Source organism: Balaenoptera physalus (genome assembly GCF_965194825.1).
Source record: "Balaenoptera physalus genome assembly, chromosome: 4".
NCBI classification, from domain to species: domain Eukaryota; kingdom Metazoa; phylum Chordata; class Mammalia; order Artiodactyla; family Balaenopteridae; genus Balaenoptera; species Balaenoptera physalus.
Genome location: NC_138891.1, coordinates 77,989,508 through 78,005,896, shown reverse-complemented (window position 1 = coordinate 78,005,896; position 16,389 = coordinate 77,989,508). Strand labels below are relative to the sequence as shown.

The following is a 16,389-nucleotide window of genomic DNA, read 5'->3' as shown; positions in this document are numbered from 1 at the left end:
TGATTGATCTGTTCATATTTTCTGTTTCTTCCTGGCTCAGTCTTGGAAGGTTGTACCTTCTAAGAATTTGTCCATTTCTTCCAGGTTGTCCATTTTATTGGCATAGAGTTGCTTGTAGTAGTCTCTTAGGATGCTTTGTATTTCTGCGGTGTCTGTTGTAACTTCTCCTTTTTCATTTCAAATTTTACTGATTTTAGTCCTCTCCCTCTTTTTCTTGATGAGTCTTGTTAATGGTTTATCAATTTTGTTTATCTTCTCAAAGAACCGGCTTTTAGTTTTATTGATGTTTGCTATTGTTTTCTTTGTTTCTATTTCATTTATTTCTGCTCTGATCTTTATGATTTCTTTCCTTCTGCTAACTTTGGGTTTTGTTTGTTCTTCTTTCTCTAGTTCCTTTACGTGTAAGGTTAGATTGTTTATTTGAGATTTTTCTTGTTTCTTGTTTCTTGAGTATAGCTATAAACTTCCCTCTTAGAACTGCTTTTGCTGCATCCCATAGGTTTTGGATCGTCGTGTTTTCATTGTCATTTGTCTCTAGGTATTTTTTGATTTCCTCTTGATTTCTTCAGTGATCTCTTGGTTATTTAGTAACATATTGTTTAGCCTCCATATGTTTGTGTTTTTTATGGTTTTTTCCCTGTAATTCATTTCTAATATCATAGCGTTGTGGTCAGAAAAGATGCTTGATATGATTTCAATTTTCTTATATTTACTGAGGCTTGATTTGTGACCCAAGATGTGATCTATCCTGGAGAATGTTCCGTGCGCACTTGAGAAGAAAGTGTAATCTGCTGTTTTTGGATGGAATGTCCTATAAATATCAATTAAATCTATGTGGTCTATTGTGTCATTTAAAGCTCATGTTTCCTTATCATGATCTGTCCATTGGTGTAAGTGAGGTGTTAAAGTCCCCCACTATTATTGTGTTACTGTCAACTTCCTCTTTTATAGCTGTTAACAGTTGTCTTATGTATTGAGGTGCTCCTATGTTGGGTGCATATATATTTATAATAGTTATATCTTCTTTGATTGATCCCATGATCATTATGGAGTGTCTTTCCTTATCTTTTGTAACATTCTTTATTTTAAAGTCTATTTTATCTGATATGAGTATTGCTACTCCAGCTTTCTTTTGATTTCCATTTGCATGGAATATCTTTTTCCATCCCCGCACTTTCAGTCTGTATGTGTCCCTAGGTCTGAAGTGGGTCTCTTGTAGACAGCATATATATGGGTCTTGTTTTTGTATCCATTCAGCAAGCCTGTGTCTTTTGGTTGGAGCATTTAATCCATTCATGTTTAAGATAATTATTGATATGTATGTTCCTATTACCATATTCTTAATTGTTTTGGGTTTGTTTTAGTAGGTTCTTTTCTTCTCTTGTGTTTCCCACTTAGAGAAGTTCCTTTAGCATTTGTTGTAGAGCTGGTTTGGTGGTGCTGAATTCTCTTAGCTTTTGCTTGTCTGTAAAACTTTTGATTTCTCCATCGAATCTGAATGACATACTTGCCGGCTAGAGTAATCTTGGTTGTACGGTCTTCCCTTTCATCACTTTAAGTATATCATGCCACCCCCTTCTGGCTTTTAGAGTTTCTGCTGAGAAATCAGCTGTTAACCTTATGGGAGTTTCCTTGTATGTTATTTGTCATTTTTCCCTGGCTGCTTTCAATAATTTTTCTTTGTCTTTAATTTTTGCCAGTTTGATTACTATGTGTCTCAGCATGTTTCTCCTTGGGTTTATCCTGTATGGGACTCTCTGCGCTTCCTGGACTTGGGTGGCTATTTCCTTTCCCATGTTAGGGAAGTTTTCGACTATAATCTCTTCAAATATTTTCTCTGGTCCTTTCTCTCTCTCTTCTCCTTCTGGGACCCCTATAATGCGAATGTTGTTGTGTTTAATGTTGTCCCAGAGGTCTCTTAGTCTGTCTTCATTCCTTTTCATTCTTTTTTCTTTATTCTGTTCCGCAGCAGTGAATTCCACCATTCTGTCTTCCAGGTCACTTTTCCGTTCTTCTGCCTCAGTTATTCTGTTGATTCCTTCTAGTGTAATTTTCATTTCAGTTATTGTATTGTTCATCTCTGTTTGTTTGTTCTTTAATTCTTCTAGGTCTTTGTTAAACATTTCTTGCGTCTTCTCGATCTTTGCCTCCATTCTTTTTCGGAGGTCCTGGACATCTTCACTATCATTATTCTGAATTCTTTTTCTGGAAGGTTGCCTACCTCCACTTCCTTTAGTTGTTTTTCTGGGGTTTTATCTTGTTCCTTCATCTGGTACATAGCCCTCTGCCTTGTCATCTTGTCTGTCTATCTGTGAATGTGGTTTTTGTTCCACAGGCTGCAGGATTGTAGTTCTTCTTGCTTCTGCTGTCTGCCGTCTGGTGGATGAGGCTATCTAAGAGGCTTGTGCAAGTTTCCTGATGGGAGGGACTATTGGTGGGTAGAGCTGGCTGTTGCTCTGGTGGGCAGAGATCAGTAAAACTTTAATCCACTTGACTGCTGATGGGTGGGGCTGGGTTCCCTCCCTGTTGTTTGTTTGGCCTGAGGCGACCCAACACTGGAGTCTACCTGGGCTCTTTGATGGGGCCAATGGAGGACTCTGGGAGGGCTCACGCCAAGGAGTACTTCCCAGAACTTCTGCTGCCAGTGTCCTTGTCCTCACGGTGAGACAGAGCCACTCCCCGCCTCGGCAGGAGACCCCCAACACTAGCAGGTAGGTCTGGTTCAGTCTCCCCTGGGGTCACTGGTCCTTCCCCTGGGTCCTGATACACACACCACTTTGTGTGTGCCCTCCAAGAGTGGAGTCTCTGTTTCCCCCAGTCCTGTTGAAGTCCTGCAATCAAATCCCGCTAGCCTTCAAAGTCTGATTCTCCAGGAATTCCTTCTCCCATTGCCGGACCCCCAGGTTCGGAAACCTGATGTGGGGCTCAGAACCTTCACTCCAGTGGGTGGACTTCTGTAGTATAAGTGTTCTCCAGTTTGTGAGTCACCCACCCAGCTGTTATGGGATTTGATTTCATTGTGATTGCGCCCCTCCTACTGTTTCATTGTGGCTTCTCCTTTGTCTTTGGATGTGGGGTATCTTTTTTGGTGAGTTCCAGTGTCTTCCTGTGGATGAATGTGCAGCAGTTAGTTGTGATTCTGGTGTTCTCACAAGAGGGAGTGAGAGCACGTTCTTCTACTCCACCATCTTGAACCAATCCCCTATGTGTAAATTATTTTGATTCTTTAGTTTCTACAGTAACAAGTGATTTCAACATATATATCCAGCCAGTGTAAAACAACCTTGTGGTCATCATTTTTATAGTAATATAAGAAACAAACACTGAGAATGAGAGAATTGAATGAAAATGCTTGGTTTTTTGATTTCTGGCCTCTGAAGTTATATCAGCAGTCTCAGCCCACTTATCCTACATATAATAGGAATTCTAATAAATGAGGTGGAAATATTTATGTCGAGGATCCTGGACCAAGGCTGGGTTATATGGCTTCTGGGTGTAGATATCTGGTGTGTGGGGCAGCTCACCCAATGATAACCATTTCTGAGTCAGGGAGCTAACAAACCTGCATGAAGTAGAGTTGGATTAGCTGCCAATTCATTAGTTTACAATGACATTTCTCTTTTTTTATTTTGTTAAATAGGTAAGATATGCACATAGTAAAAACTAAATTCAAAAAGTAGAAAAGGGTATACAATGAAAAATGTCTACCGTCCCATGGTCCCCAATTTCCCTCTCTAGAGGCAACCTTGAATGTCAGTTTCTTGAGTTTTCCCAGAGAATTCTATACATTTACAAACAGGTGTGTGTGTGTGTGTGTGTGTGTGTGTGTGTGTGTATCCCTTAACACACTTTTTGGTACCTTTTTCACTTATGTATCTTTTGTTTTAAAGTGTTTCTCTTTATTTTATTGGCATTAAAAACCTAGTGTGTTTTGTATTTTGGGATAAATGCTGGGCGTATAATGACTAATAAGTTGTTCTTAAAATTAATAACCTTTATTAATAATTAATAATTAATTAATAATTTTAATTGGCGTATAGTTGATTTACATTGTCTTAATTTCTGCTGTACAGCAAAGTGATTCAGTTACACATATATATATTCTTTTTTTAATCTTCTTTTCCATTATGGTTTATCATAGGATACTGAATATAGTTCTCTGTGCTATATTCAGTGTTTTATCATCTTAAACTTCTAGGCTCATCTGTTTTGGAGTCAGTAGTGGTCTCTGCTCTGATTACCATGACTGACCATAAATTAGTATAAAGTGTTTTGTAGATAGAATACTCTATAAAGCTACCAGTGATATTCCATCCCTAGATTTCCTAATGTACCACTAATGAGTCATGTGTAAGAAGTGTTGATTGATTTGCGTGATCTATGTCCAGCAAATATACAGTGAGCATGAGGTGTGGGGTTTTGTTTTGTTTTTAAGAAACTCTTGAAAAGTGCTTCATGTTTTACATGTGTTTATATCCATCAGATGCTTCTCATTTAATCCTGTGACTAGCCTGGTCACTGCTTTAGCCAGCAATGCGTTCTTTATTCACCGTCATCCTTTTGTTCTCTATTTCCATGTGTCTTCTAATCAAAGAAACTCAAAGTAATCACCAGCTATTTGTGGTACTAGAATGTGTTAAATATTTTGTAATCCTGAAAGGCTAGTGTAATTGGAGGAGGAAGTGTGAGTTGAGATTAATTAGAGAAATGCTATTAGAAAACAGTAGATACAGTTTTTGTTTTTACCTCTTCAGCAATGGTAGGGATTGTTAATGATTGCAATTGAGTGTGGTAAATTCTGGTAATTTGATATGTTCTATGAATAATACATAACAGAGTTAGGGTAATTCCCTCACTTTCTGCAGTTCCTGTACAGAAATTTTTTTACTTAACAAATATTTTTATTAAAAATACTTTCCTGGTAACTTTAAGGTTAGAATAATTGCTACTCATTATCATCAGTGGGCATGATATACTTATTAGTCTAAGGGGAGCTGTTTTAGGTTTCTAAATAGGATATCATTTTTTCCTCATTGATTCTGTTTTCACCTTCAAATTAAAATTATTGAAGGTTTGTATGCATACAGCATTAATAAAATTATTTGGAGTGGGGTGCATTTCTCTAAACATTCTTCTAAGAATAAGAATAGTGTCCTTGGGACTTCCCTGGTGGCGCAGTGGTTGAGAATCTGCCTGCCAATGCAGGGGACAGGGGTTCAAGCCCTGGTCCGGGAAGATCCCACGTGCCGTGGAGCAACTAAGCCCGTGCGCCACAACTACTGAGCCTGCACTCTAGAGCCCGCGAGCCACAACTACTGAAGCCCACGTGCCACAACTACTGAGCCCGTGTGCCTAGAGCCTGTGCTCCGCAACAAGAGAAGCCACCGCAGTGGGAAGCCCGCGCACTGCAACAAAGAGTAGCCCCCGCTCTCCGCAACTAGAGAAAGCCCACGCGCGTCAATGAAGACCCAACGCAGCCAAAAATAAATAAATAAATTTATAAAAAAAAAAAAAAAAAAAAAAAAAAGAATAGTGTCCTTATTCAAAGATTTCACTATAGATTGTGTTAATAGGCTATTTATTGGCTAATCTGGGATCCTAGCCACTATTAATTATACATTTCTAGGTGAAATTTTTTTCTATGTTCCAAAAAAGTCATGTATTTTTTTAAAAAAACTCTTGACATGAAACTCATTCTAAAATTGAGGACTATTTCTATTTTAAGTGTTTCTCCAGGAATTACATAGCAGATAACTTTTATTTTATGCTTGAGGGCTGTTATTAACCAGTCTTAAAATATGTAATTTTTAGTTACACTTAATGTTTCTTACATTTTTTCCTTAGATTTTAACTTCTCTTTAAAATTATAGAATGAGTCTAGATTTTGTGTTAATTTGCTATATTTTACCTATCCCTCAATATGCCAGGAGTGTGACTCAGGGGAAAGAATCTTTTAAATTATAATGGTAAAAATTGTTTCTGTGCTTTGGAGTAATCCACCAAAAAGATAAAGCAAATAAACTGGCAATCATCCAGCAAGAGAACCTTTTCCTATCTACTCCACAAAACCTGTGTGACGAGCTGACAGATGTGTGAAGCTTTGCTGAAGTTCATCAACTACCACTGAGAAGAGATGAAATTCCAGAGTTGATACTCATGAAGGAGAACCCCCAGAATATCCATCTGATGTGACTCACTGCTGCTCTTATGAAACTAAAATGTTTGTGTTTTTATTTTAGTGACATTGTATGCCTCCTGTATTCTCCTGGGAGTGTTCCTGAATAGCAGTATACCTATATTTTTTGAGCTTTTCGTGGAAACTGTCTACCCAGTTCCAGAAGGAATTACTTGTGGAGTTGTCACTTTTTTAAGTAATATGTTCATGGGAGTACTTTTGTTTTTTCTCACATTTTATCACACAGGTAAGAAATCTGACTTTTTATTTACTATCTAAATGTGTTACGAGAGAGGTTTGTGGCACTGATGTACAGGGAATTTATATGGAGAATTCCCAGTAAGGCAAATTACTTTATTTGAGCTTTCACATGCGAAGAAAATATCTTCTGTTGCTTTTCTTGAAAGGCATCCCAGCCTGATGGAATGCATCCTCACTGCCCCCCCACCAAAGTTTCTGATTTAATTAACTTGGATGGTGGGGGGGGCAGGGGGCAGCATTTCTACTTTTAAAAGCCCACCAGCTGATTCTAATATGCTGGTTCTCATTGAGAACCACTGATACCTTGTTTTTAAAAAAATACTTCAACTCTACTGTCTTAACATAAGGTAGAAATTAAGGTCAGGGGTATATATGTAGTTTAAAGCTTTGCAGATGAATGAGAGATCACCCAAAGAGTGGATCGCCTGTATCGGACAGCTCTGTCCAATGGAACATTTTATGATAACAGAGGTGCTCTTTATCTGTGCTGTCCAGCACAGTAGCCACTAGCCCATGAAGCTAATGCAGCTAGGGAACTGGATTTTTCATTTTATTTCATTTTGATTAATTTGTTTACATTTAAATTGCTACATGTGGCTACCAAATTGGTCAGTGCAGGTATAGAGTGAAAAGAAGGTTGCAGTTAGAACCCAGGGGTACGCCTTTAAAGAAGGGGGACGTCCTTACAAAGGAAGAAGGGCTGGGTTCCTGAACCCAAGTAGAGGAGTTAGCCTTGCACGAAAGGAGGTGGAGAGAAGGCAGTGTGTGTGGCATAGAAGCAGAGGCCTGTGCTGAGCACATTGTTGAGGGAGCTCCTTCTTGATGGCACCAACTTTTGGCTTAGAAGCCAGTTCATCTATGCAGAGTTGGTGGGAAGGTAGTGGAGAAGGGGCTTAAGGAGAGAATGAAACTTTAAAATAGCTTTTGAGGGGGTGGGAGGAGATGCTGCAGGGACAGCTGGAAACTTGCTGGGCATATTGAAGGCAGGCCCCACTGGTGTTGAGGTCTGCAGGTTTGTAGTGGTTCTGTTTTGCAGTTGTTTGGTTTTCTCTGATATTTTCTTTTCCATGGTCCAAATTCTGTCTCGCTATTTTAGAAAATTGGGGCACAATTATCTAGACTTCTATTTTGCATGTTAAAATAAGGATTTATACTTATTTTATACATCTAGACTTTTTAAATTTTATACTTGTGAGTCTTAAATATAAATCTTTTATTAATTTCTACTAGGTTTATATCCCATTTTATTTCCTTGTCTTAAATAATTGAATATTACTACTTTTTTTTCTGGTTACTGTTTTCTTAACTACTCATCAGATACAGTAAATCTGGATAATTTGTACATGGAAGAATCTAATTTATAAGACTTAAATGTAAGAAATGCTCTAAAATGTGACACTCCAAGAGACCTAATTGTTTCTAGGAATTCTGACAGGCTTATAATTGAAATAATAGCCATGATAATCTCCTTGACTGGAAAACAAATTTTTGAAACATTCAAAGCTGATGAAGCAGAATCTCCCTGGGTTTTGGACAGCTTTTGACATAGCACTTTCACCTAACAGCAAGGAGCATCCAAAGGATATATTAATTTCTTAATATAATTAACAACAAACTAGATCATTTCTGTCGATCACTAATACAGGTAAAGATGGTTTCAACTTTGCTAAACCTGATATACGTTTGGTTAATCCTATGAAAGAGAGTGATATTTTCGAAGGCAAGTGATATTAATAAAGTCAGACCACTCTTCACTGTCCTCCTGGAAACGTGTTTCCATTACGGAAAATGCCATCACCAGGTATAGGGTCTTTGCCTTCAATTAGTTTTCTAAACAGAATCACCTAACAGTCATTACATTATCAGCTTTAACCCACTTCAGCTGTGACATAGTTGAAACTAGGAGGCTCAGTGCCTCTCTTTTTTTGCCTGGTAAAGTATCAGAGATGGCTGTTGCCCTTAGAGTGGTAGAAACGGTTTTCCAGCTCATGGACACAGGTGGGCTGAATGGTCCTTGCAGCCCGGCTGAGCATGGGTTCTCCTGTTGGATGGAAATTGTTTTGTCTTCCCAGCATTTAAAAACAACAACAGTAGACGCCAGATCACGTTATCCCCTAATAGACCTCTTGCACGTGGTCTATAGAATATAACAAACATGTATCTATTGGTCAGTTTAAAGCAGGAACTACCCCTGTGCTGTCTGACTGTGGAGGAGCCCAGTGCACTCCTGCCATTGTGCTCGGCTAGCAGAGTGTCTCTATCACTCTCCTGGGTCTTGAGTGTGCAGCTTCCAGTTTGTTCAACAGAGACTGGTGTCTGTACATCAGTCAGTGCTCACTCCTCATTTTGCAGATTTGTAGTGACCAGATACAAGCAGACATTTTTGGTTCTTTGGCACAGGCAGTGGAAGAAGCACTTAACACCATTTCTGCTAATTTCTATCTCACTGATACAATCAAGGATTTATCTAGCTGGGGGGAAAAAGCTTCCCTCTTCTGGGTTGGTTTCTGATCATATGTTCTTATACATATCTATGTAGATGTTAAAGGTTTCTGCCTAAACTCCGTGAGTATTGTGAAAAATAAAACTTTAAATAAAAATTAATCGAACAGGATGGTTTTCAGGACAAAAAACTCAGTATGTTTTGACATTTTAGAGTTAATGAGAAGATGAATGTGAAAGAGCTTAGACCAGGGCACAGCTGGCACTCACCAAATGTTTTGTTTCCTTCTGGATAATTAGCTGGTGATGATAGCAATTTAAACATCTAAGCTTCTATTTTAAAGAAATGCTTTTATGTGCTTATTTGTCAGTGCGTATAATGAATACACACAAACATACCCCACAACTCTCTAAGGCTAAAAAGTTCCTAGAACTATGAAAACTCTGTTGAGATTCTTTCACTTATCATTAGTTGATCTCGCCCCAAAAGTCCCGCAGCAAAAGTCCACATGCCTTATAGCTGAGGTATGATGATACATAAATTACAAATCTGAAAACTGTATAAAATTATTTCCTAAATTTTTAGTTACGCAGCCCGGTATGCTAAACATTTTATATAATGAATTCCCTTCCATTAGAGCCAGTGTTTGAATGTCATAATTCAGTCATTTTAAACTTGAAAAACTCACCCAGAAGTTAGTTATATGTCAGAATTCAACTATTAGTTACATGATTGGAGGGCTTGATTTTTAATCATCGTAAAGATCGGCGTTTTTTTAGGTCACTTCTCAAGGAAGTACTAAACTTCCTGACTAGAGTTTTTGGTTTCCCACCATGTGCTATCTGGTAGATGACTACATCAGATATGGCTTTTCAGGGCTGTACAGACTAACCCCAAAATGACCACATTAGAGTGCCTTGCCTGGCAAGATAGCCTCCACTGGTGATTTGCTTGTTGATTATGGCCATTGCCATCATTGATGGCGAATGTCACACAGGCTTCTATACCAATGCCACTGGCCTATTTAAAGCCCTGGGTCACAGAGTTTCCCATGTCCTGTGTTGACTCTGCTTTGGGAACCTGGACCATGTCAAAGATTTCTTGGAGTTTTTCTGACTTGGGTTTTTTAAGGTCACTTTCAAAAAAAGTTACTTGCTCCTTAATATAAGCATATTTGCAAAACTGAGTTGCTTCCTATAATGTTTGCTTTGTGAATCTCAGCGAGCATTTCAGACAGCACAGTGATGTTTTATTCTAATAACTTCACATACAAAATCAATTTGGAAATGCCGTTGTATGCTTTATATGCTCTGAAATGTATTCTAATGTTCTATTTTATAGTTTGTAGCTTGTTTTGTAGTTTGTATTGTCTGTTATTTGTTGTTGTTGTTGTTCTAGGAGGTTTGCAGCAAGTTTTGGCTAAAAACATGAAAGGTTTTACCTCAGTCCTTTCATTATGAAGTAGCCAACCATGAATTTGAGGCTGCATTGTGTGCCGAGGAGGGAGGTATTGTCTAGTGGTTACCAGGAGAACAGGTTCAACTGATGTGGACTAGTGAGAAGTCATTTTATATCTAAGAAGTAAAATAATGCAATGTGCTGGTCCAAGCTATCGGATAATTAACGTGGAGTGAAGGGAGCAGGGCATCACACTGTGAAACTGTGGTGTCAGCTGGCTTCTCTTGAGAGAGAATGGAGACAATTTTGTTAAATTACCATAATTTTGGTTAAATCACCAAAGAAACTAGAAGGCTGGTTCTGGAAGATAGTGTCTGGAACCAGACAAGTACTTGAAGCCAAAAGTGTGGCATCATTGCAGGGAAAGATGAGGCGAAAAGTAGAATGGTACTTCATCCTGATTAGTTCAGCCCCAGCAGAGCCTCCCCATTTGGTGCAGAGCTCTGAGTAAACTGTAGCACCTGCCTCACTGTGAATTGGCAGAGTCCACAGGCTGCAGCACAGGAGATGACAGAGAGCCAGCAGAAATGTAGAGGCCAGCCATGGGGGCTTGCAGTACGGATTTATAGTTTCCCTAGTGAAAGGCAAAGGGAAGGAATGTTGGAAAACTGTGCTCACTTTAAAAGATAACAAAAGAAAATTTCGATGGCTAAGGACTCCGTTGGGTTAATTACGTCATGGCACTGGGCTCCAAAGGACCACAGCCAACTTCGCTCTGCCAAGTCAGACTGAACTTTTAAGCAAGCCATTTCCTGCACATTAGAGTCCCTTAGATGTGGTTTATGAGAGTGGCTTTCAGTGGGGACATGCAGAGGTTTCCATCCCTGACCTTTTTCTCTCTAAAAAGGCAAAAATTTCAAAGAACACTGGTCGTTGGTTAAGCCAGGTGAACTTAGTGAAGGGTGGATTTGACTTCTCAGAGAGAGGCACAATAGTGAAAACCAACCAACCCACAAACCATGACACTAAAGAGCAATTTTGAGGTATTTTTAGAGATTTCATCTGAACCCAGGTAGAAGGAATCGTTTTACAATTCTGATGAAATAAAGGTCTGCTTTGGCAATATTTGACTAATTTCTAGGTTTGAGGAGAGCTAGGACAAGTTGATTGTTGCTGCATGTGTGTTGCTCTAGGTCCCTGTGAAATAGTCTCTAAAGTTTAGGAAACATCTTTCTTGTAGATTTCAAGTGCCATACTTTCTTTTAGCTATTGCTTAAAATGCGACCTTAAAGTAAAACACGCTCACTTTTAGTATAAACAGTATGCTGTTATCTCTATTTTACTACTTTTTCTTTTTGTATTTTTTCACTGCTTCATTTTGCTTGTTAAAATTATCATCAGAAATCCAGAGGCTATATGGTTAATATAAAAGCAGAAAATGCTTGGTGCGTCATTTCAGGGAATATTAGAATAAAGACAAGATCCCAGAGATCACAGCGTTTCTGAGTATTTAGATTCTAGTCAATCCAAGTAAAGGACAGAAAACAGCTTTGCATGAAAATACCATTGAAATATACATCTTTGTTCCGTGCTATAGAATAGCATGTCTGACTTTTAAAATGTAGAAATTGAGAGGTTAGGGAGGCTGCTTTTGTGAACATCATATTATAGGAAAAAAAGGTACTTCAGCACCTTTTCTTACTGGTTGGTTTTCTGATGTCCATTCCTGAGCATAAATTGCTCTTTTAGCCATATGAATTATGGATTAATCTAAAGCAGCAGCATAGAAATCTTTAGGATGATTTTTGAAGATTAAGGCAGTATTAGCATTCTGTAGAAGCACAGAGGGAAAATATAAACTTATAGCAGTGCCCAAAGGAAAAAATGTACCAGGGAATGTGTTTCCTTCATTTTTGGTTGTGTTTTTATTTTTTCATTGAAATTGCTAAATGGATATTAAACCAGAGAAGTTGTCCCCCCCGCCAGCCCCTTTATGCCAAGAAGCTGCTCGCTTCTGCACGAAAGCCTCAAGCCTGACTGACAGAGTGGGCTGGGATAGAAGGAAGCTGAACAGATGCCCGGCTCCAAGGCCCCCGGAGCCACAGGAAGCAGCTAGAGACAGCACAGTCGGCAGGGCAAGCATGTGTGTTTTGGTAGCAAGAGGCCCAGGATTGGCCTGTTGGGGAGTCCTGAACTCGTGAATGAGCATTTTCGAAGAAGCACGTTCTCAATTCCATTAAATCGAAAAACATTATTTGAATTGCCTGTTTAGATGATTCCTGTAAATCTTCTGGTAATTGGCATCATACATAACCATTATGTTTGTTAGTAGGAAAAAAAGACTAGAAAGAAACCAAAGTATTCACAGTAGTTTCTCTGAGAGTAGAATTTAGGATTCATTTTTTACATTTTACTTATTTTATATATATATATATATGTATTTTCTACTTTGTTTTACAGTGATTACTACTTGATTTTTTGCTGAGAATTAGATATTTCTTTCCAAAAAAATTTAAAAGTGTTATCTCAAAATTCAGGCGATTTTCTTGTTTGTCTTTCTAATCCATCAGATATTTCTAAACAAGGACAAGAGTGATGGTGATAAGGGGGCACTTTAAAAACAATTAAACTAACATTTAAAGGTGATTGATTTTTCTTTCTTTGAAGTAATAATAGATTTTTTTTTTTTTTGGTCACCAAAGTCAAGTTGGGTTAAATTGATGAAAAGTCATTAACAATACTGATTAAAAATATTCCACAGGAAAGCCCTGTAACATATTACATGCATCGCTTAGACTCCGCATTTGTCACTGTTTATTGAAAGCCGGTTTTCAGGCCTCCCAGGGCGCATTTATTATAAGTGCTTTTGAATGCAAAGCAGGTTGCTCCCAGCATACAGGTGGTGTTCTGCTGGTGACACATGAATGCTTACAACTGCATGTTTTTGTCTTACAGAGTTGTCTTGGTTCAACTGGTGCCTTCCTGGGTCGTGTTTGCTCAGTCTCCTCCTTATTCTGTGCTTCAGGGAATCCTATGACAGACTCTATCTTGATGTGGTTGTCTCAGTTTAATAGCACAGACTTGAAGGAGTTTTTAAAAAGAGACTGGAAATCAATACTGCATACTGCACATTTGCTTGGAATTGCACATCTAACAGGAAAAAGAAAAAGAGAAGAGAGAAACTTCATTCAGAGGTTTTGTTAGGTTACAGATGATCACATTAATTTAATTACTGCTAGGTAATAATAATGTGGAACTTGAGTGATAATAGTGGGTTTAAAAACTGTATCAATGGCGTACGTGTGCCTGAGTCTGGGCTTAGAAGTGTGATGTCTTACACAGAAAGCACTACCTAGGTAATTCCCTCTATGTTTTGTGCCAGTGCTAAACTACTGATTAATTGTAACTATGAAAAGAAATAAAGGGTGTCTATTACATGAAGATAACTCCTTCCCTAAGCCACATATCATCAGAATAGGAAGAAATGCCACTAACTTCTAAAGAAGTTTAAACCCTATATCAGATTTTAATTATAAAATAGCCAAGAGGTGTATCAATGATAGATATTAGCCACCTGTACACTACATTTTTTTCTAATAAAGCCATTTCTTATATGACTCCTTATTTTTAATTAGATCGGAAACCTTTGGCCACCTTAATTATGGTGATCAAGTGCTTTCCAGTGACTGCAGAGCACATACTTTGTGTCTCGATCTTAACTTATCCTTGTTTCTGTGAAATACAATTTCATCTGCTAGGCTCTTAAATGATTAAATTAAATGTGACTAAATGTTTAATACAGTCCCATTAAATGCTGTATGAAAAATGTAATTTCATTCCGATTTAGCACTTTGTTAAAAGTGAAATGACAAATCCCATAGAACATCCTGTGTCTTCGGGCAGATATGTATGTGGTGGCATGGGATGGAAAATCCAGCACCAGCTGTTATTTACCAGGGTTGCATTTTATTAAATGACCCTTGTTTGAAAATAACAATTTATAGCATTGAAACTTTCAGATCTGTTGAGTGATTTCTGAATTACTTTCTTGTATCTCAATTCAGGTTATAAAATATTCAGTTCTATATAGAGTCAGTATATTTGAGAGGGCAGTATTTTGCCAGTACCTGCCTTCCTTCTGTGGATGACAGCTTTTTCAAAAATAATACCCACTGGACAGCTCTCAGACGTGTATTTCACTATGACATAAAATATGCTCTGGTGGGGTTATGATATTACCACTATTCAGATTTACATAATTCCCCTCAGGCTGGAAAATCAAACACTTTGTCAAAAAGTCAAGAATGATGTTTTATCTTCATTGTTCTCAGCTTCCTCCAACCCCCTCTCCTTTTTTACTCACTTGAAATTGTATCTTCATTGTCAGCTAAATATATATTATTTTATTTGTCTTCTTCTGGACAGCAGAGTGTAAGACAGCTCCTTCTATTAGCCAAGATGGTGAAGTATGGTTAAGGGGACCTGGTCAGCACTTAATTGACTCATCTCCACACATTCACACACACCATCACACACAGTCCCAGATACCCCTCCTTTCCCCCTTGGTAAGTTGAAGGCTATGCTTTTACTAACCTCGGTCCTAGAGGAGGATGCTGTTACCGTCAGGCCTTGTAAGATCCAAAATTGTGCAACCTGGAAAGTAAGAAAACCCTCAAATTTAACATCTGTCTTCAGTCACCTTTAGACCATCCCCCTTTACAACCACCCTGCCAATAACTTAGCAGCCAGAACTGAAGGAACTGAGGAACTTGCTAAAGAGAAGAAGAAAACCTGTGGAAGCTAGGCTTAGTTCCTGTTAACGCCGTCATTCTTCTTAAATAAAAATAAAAGGAAAGCAAAGCAGAATTCTTAAGGGTAATTGAAAGCCAGCCAGTCCAGGTGTCAATAGTCCATGACCCAGGTGCTAAAACAACCACCACCCCTTCCTGTTTAGAATGAATCTAGAAAGATGAGGGAAGAATTATGATGCATTTGGTTTTAGTCAGAACTGTTGTGTTTGAGGACACTCCTATATAAAATTTTGCTATAAGACTTCTCATACAGAGCATTTTAATTATGGTTAGTTCTACTTTTAACACAAAGTGAAAAATAACATTAAAAAATATTACCTAAATGACTGATTAGTTCAAAGACAGACCAAATGGGTAGTGATTTTAAATTCTTGCATTGTACCAGGCACCAACCACTGTTCTTAGCATACGTGAGATGAGATGAGATGTGTCCCTTTGTCTCATTTACATCTGCTTAACTCCTCCAGCAGATAATTGTTCTAATCACAAGCTGCAGCTGTTTTAAATGATCAAGATTTCATACACCAAACCTGATAGAGAACCAAAATCTTCTAGGGGTGGGGGGAGGATTACACATTATTTACTTACTGTATATTTCATAATTTTTTTTTTTACTTTTGTATTTCTCACACGCATCAAAAGACCAGCCATAATCTTTGCACTTTATAAACAAACATTAAAGAGTCCTGATGAATTTTATAATTGAAAAAAATCTTAACCCTCTACTAATCCAAGCACTCATTTTAGAATTTATAGGAACAGCCCCAGAGAGGTAAAGGATCTTGCCAAAGGTCACAATCCTAGTTAATGACAAAAGTAAAACTAACTAAAACCCACATCTTCTGACTCCCAAAGCAGTCTTCTTTTCTCTGCCTCAGAGAATTGCCGCTTAATTTGGACATTTTGGGGTGTTCGTGAGTACTCTTCTCATGTTCAAAAACGATGGGGCTTAAGAGTAAAATACTGTTAAAATTAGGTGATTGCTTGATTTCTAAGTAGAATCCATCTTTTTTCTTCATCGCTATCCCGTTGGTGCTCTAACATCTCTAAGTCTTAGCTTGCAGTGAGTGACGTGATCTGAAAAGTTTCTGATGAATAATTCAATCCTCATAAACTAAGTCAACAGCATTATTAATTGGTAAGGACATGTTATAGTGTAAGTTCCCTGTGGCTTATCAGTGAATATTTCACAGTTTATGGGAAGAAGCATTTTTTAGTATGGTCCCTGGTGGAGATATAGAACAGATAATTACATACACAAATGCATTTCACTGGAGGGTAGAGCTAATAAAATAACAAGA

At 38.1% G+C, this 16,389-nt stretch overlaps 1 protein-coding gene across 3 annotated transcripts in view; it reads left to right on the top strand.

The window, feature by feature from the left end:
* Positions 1–16,389, top strand: part of SLC49A4 (solute carrier family 49 member 4) — a 108,800-nt gene that overhangs the window by 75,187 nt on the left and 17,224 nt on the right. For 2 of the 3 annotated variants that reach the window (XM_082459490.1, XM_082459489.1), the window contains exon 8: positions 6,240–6,422. In XM_082459490.1, the coding sequence (XP_082315616.1) occupies positions 6,240–6,422 (183 nt within the window). Of the gene's footprint in view, positions 1–6,239; positions 6,423–13,232; positions 13,895–16,389 lie in introns of those variants that run through there. The other variant, XM_082459491.1, reaches the window with a different exon arrangement.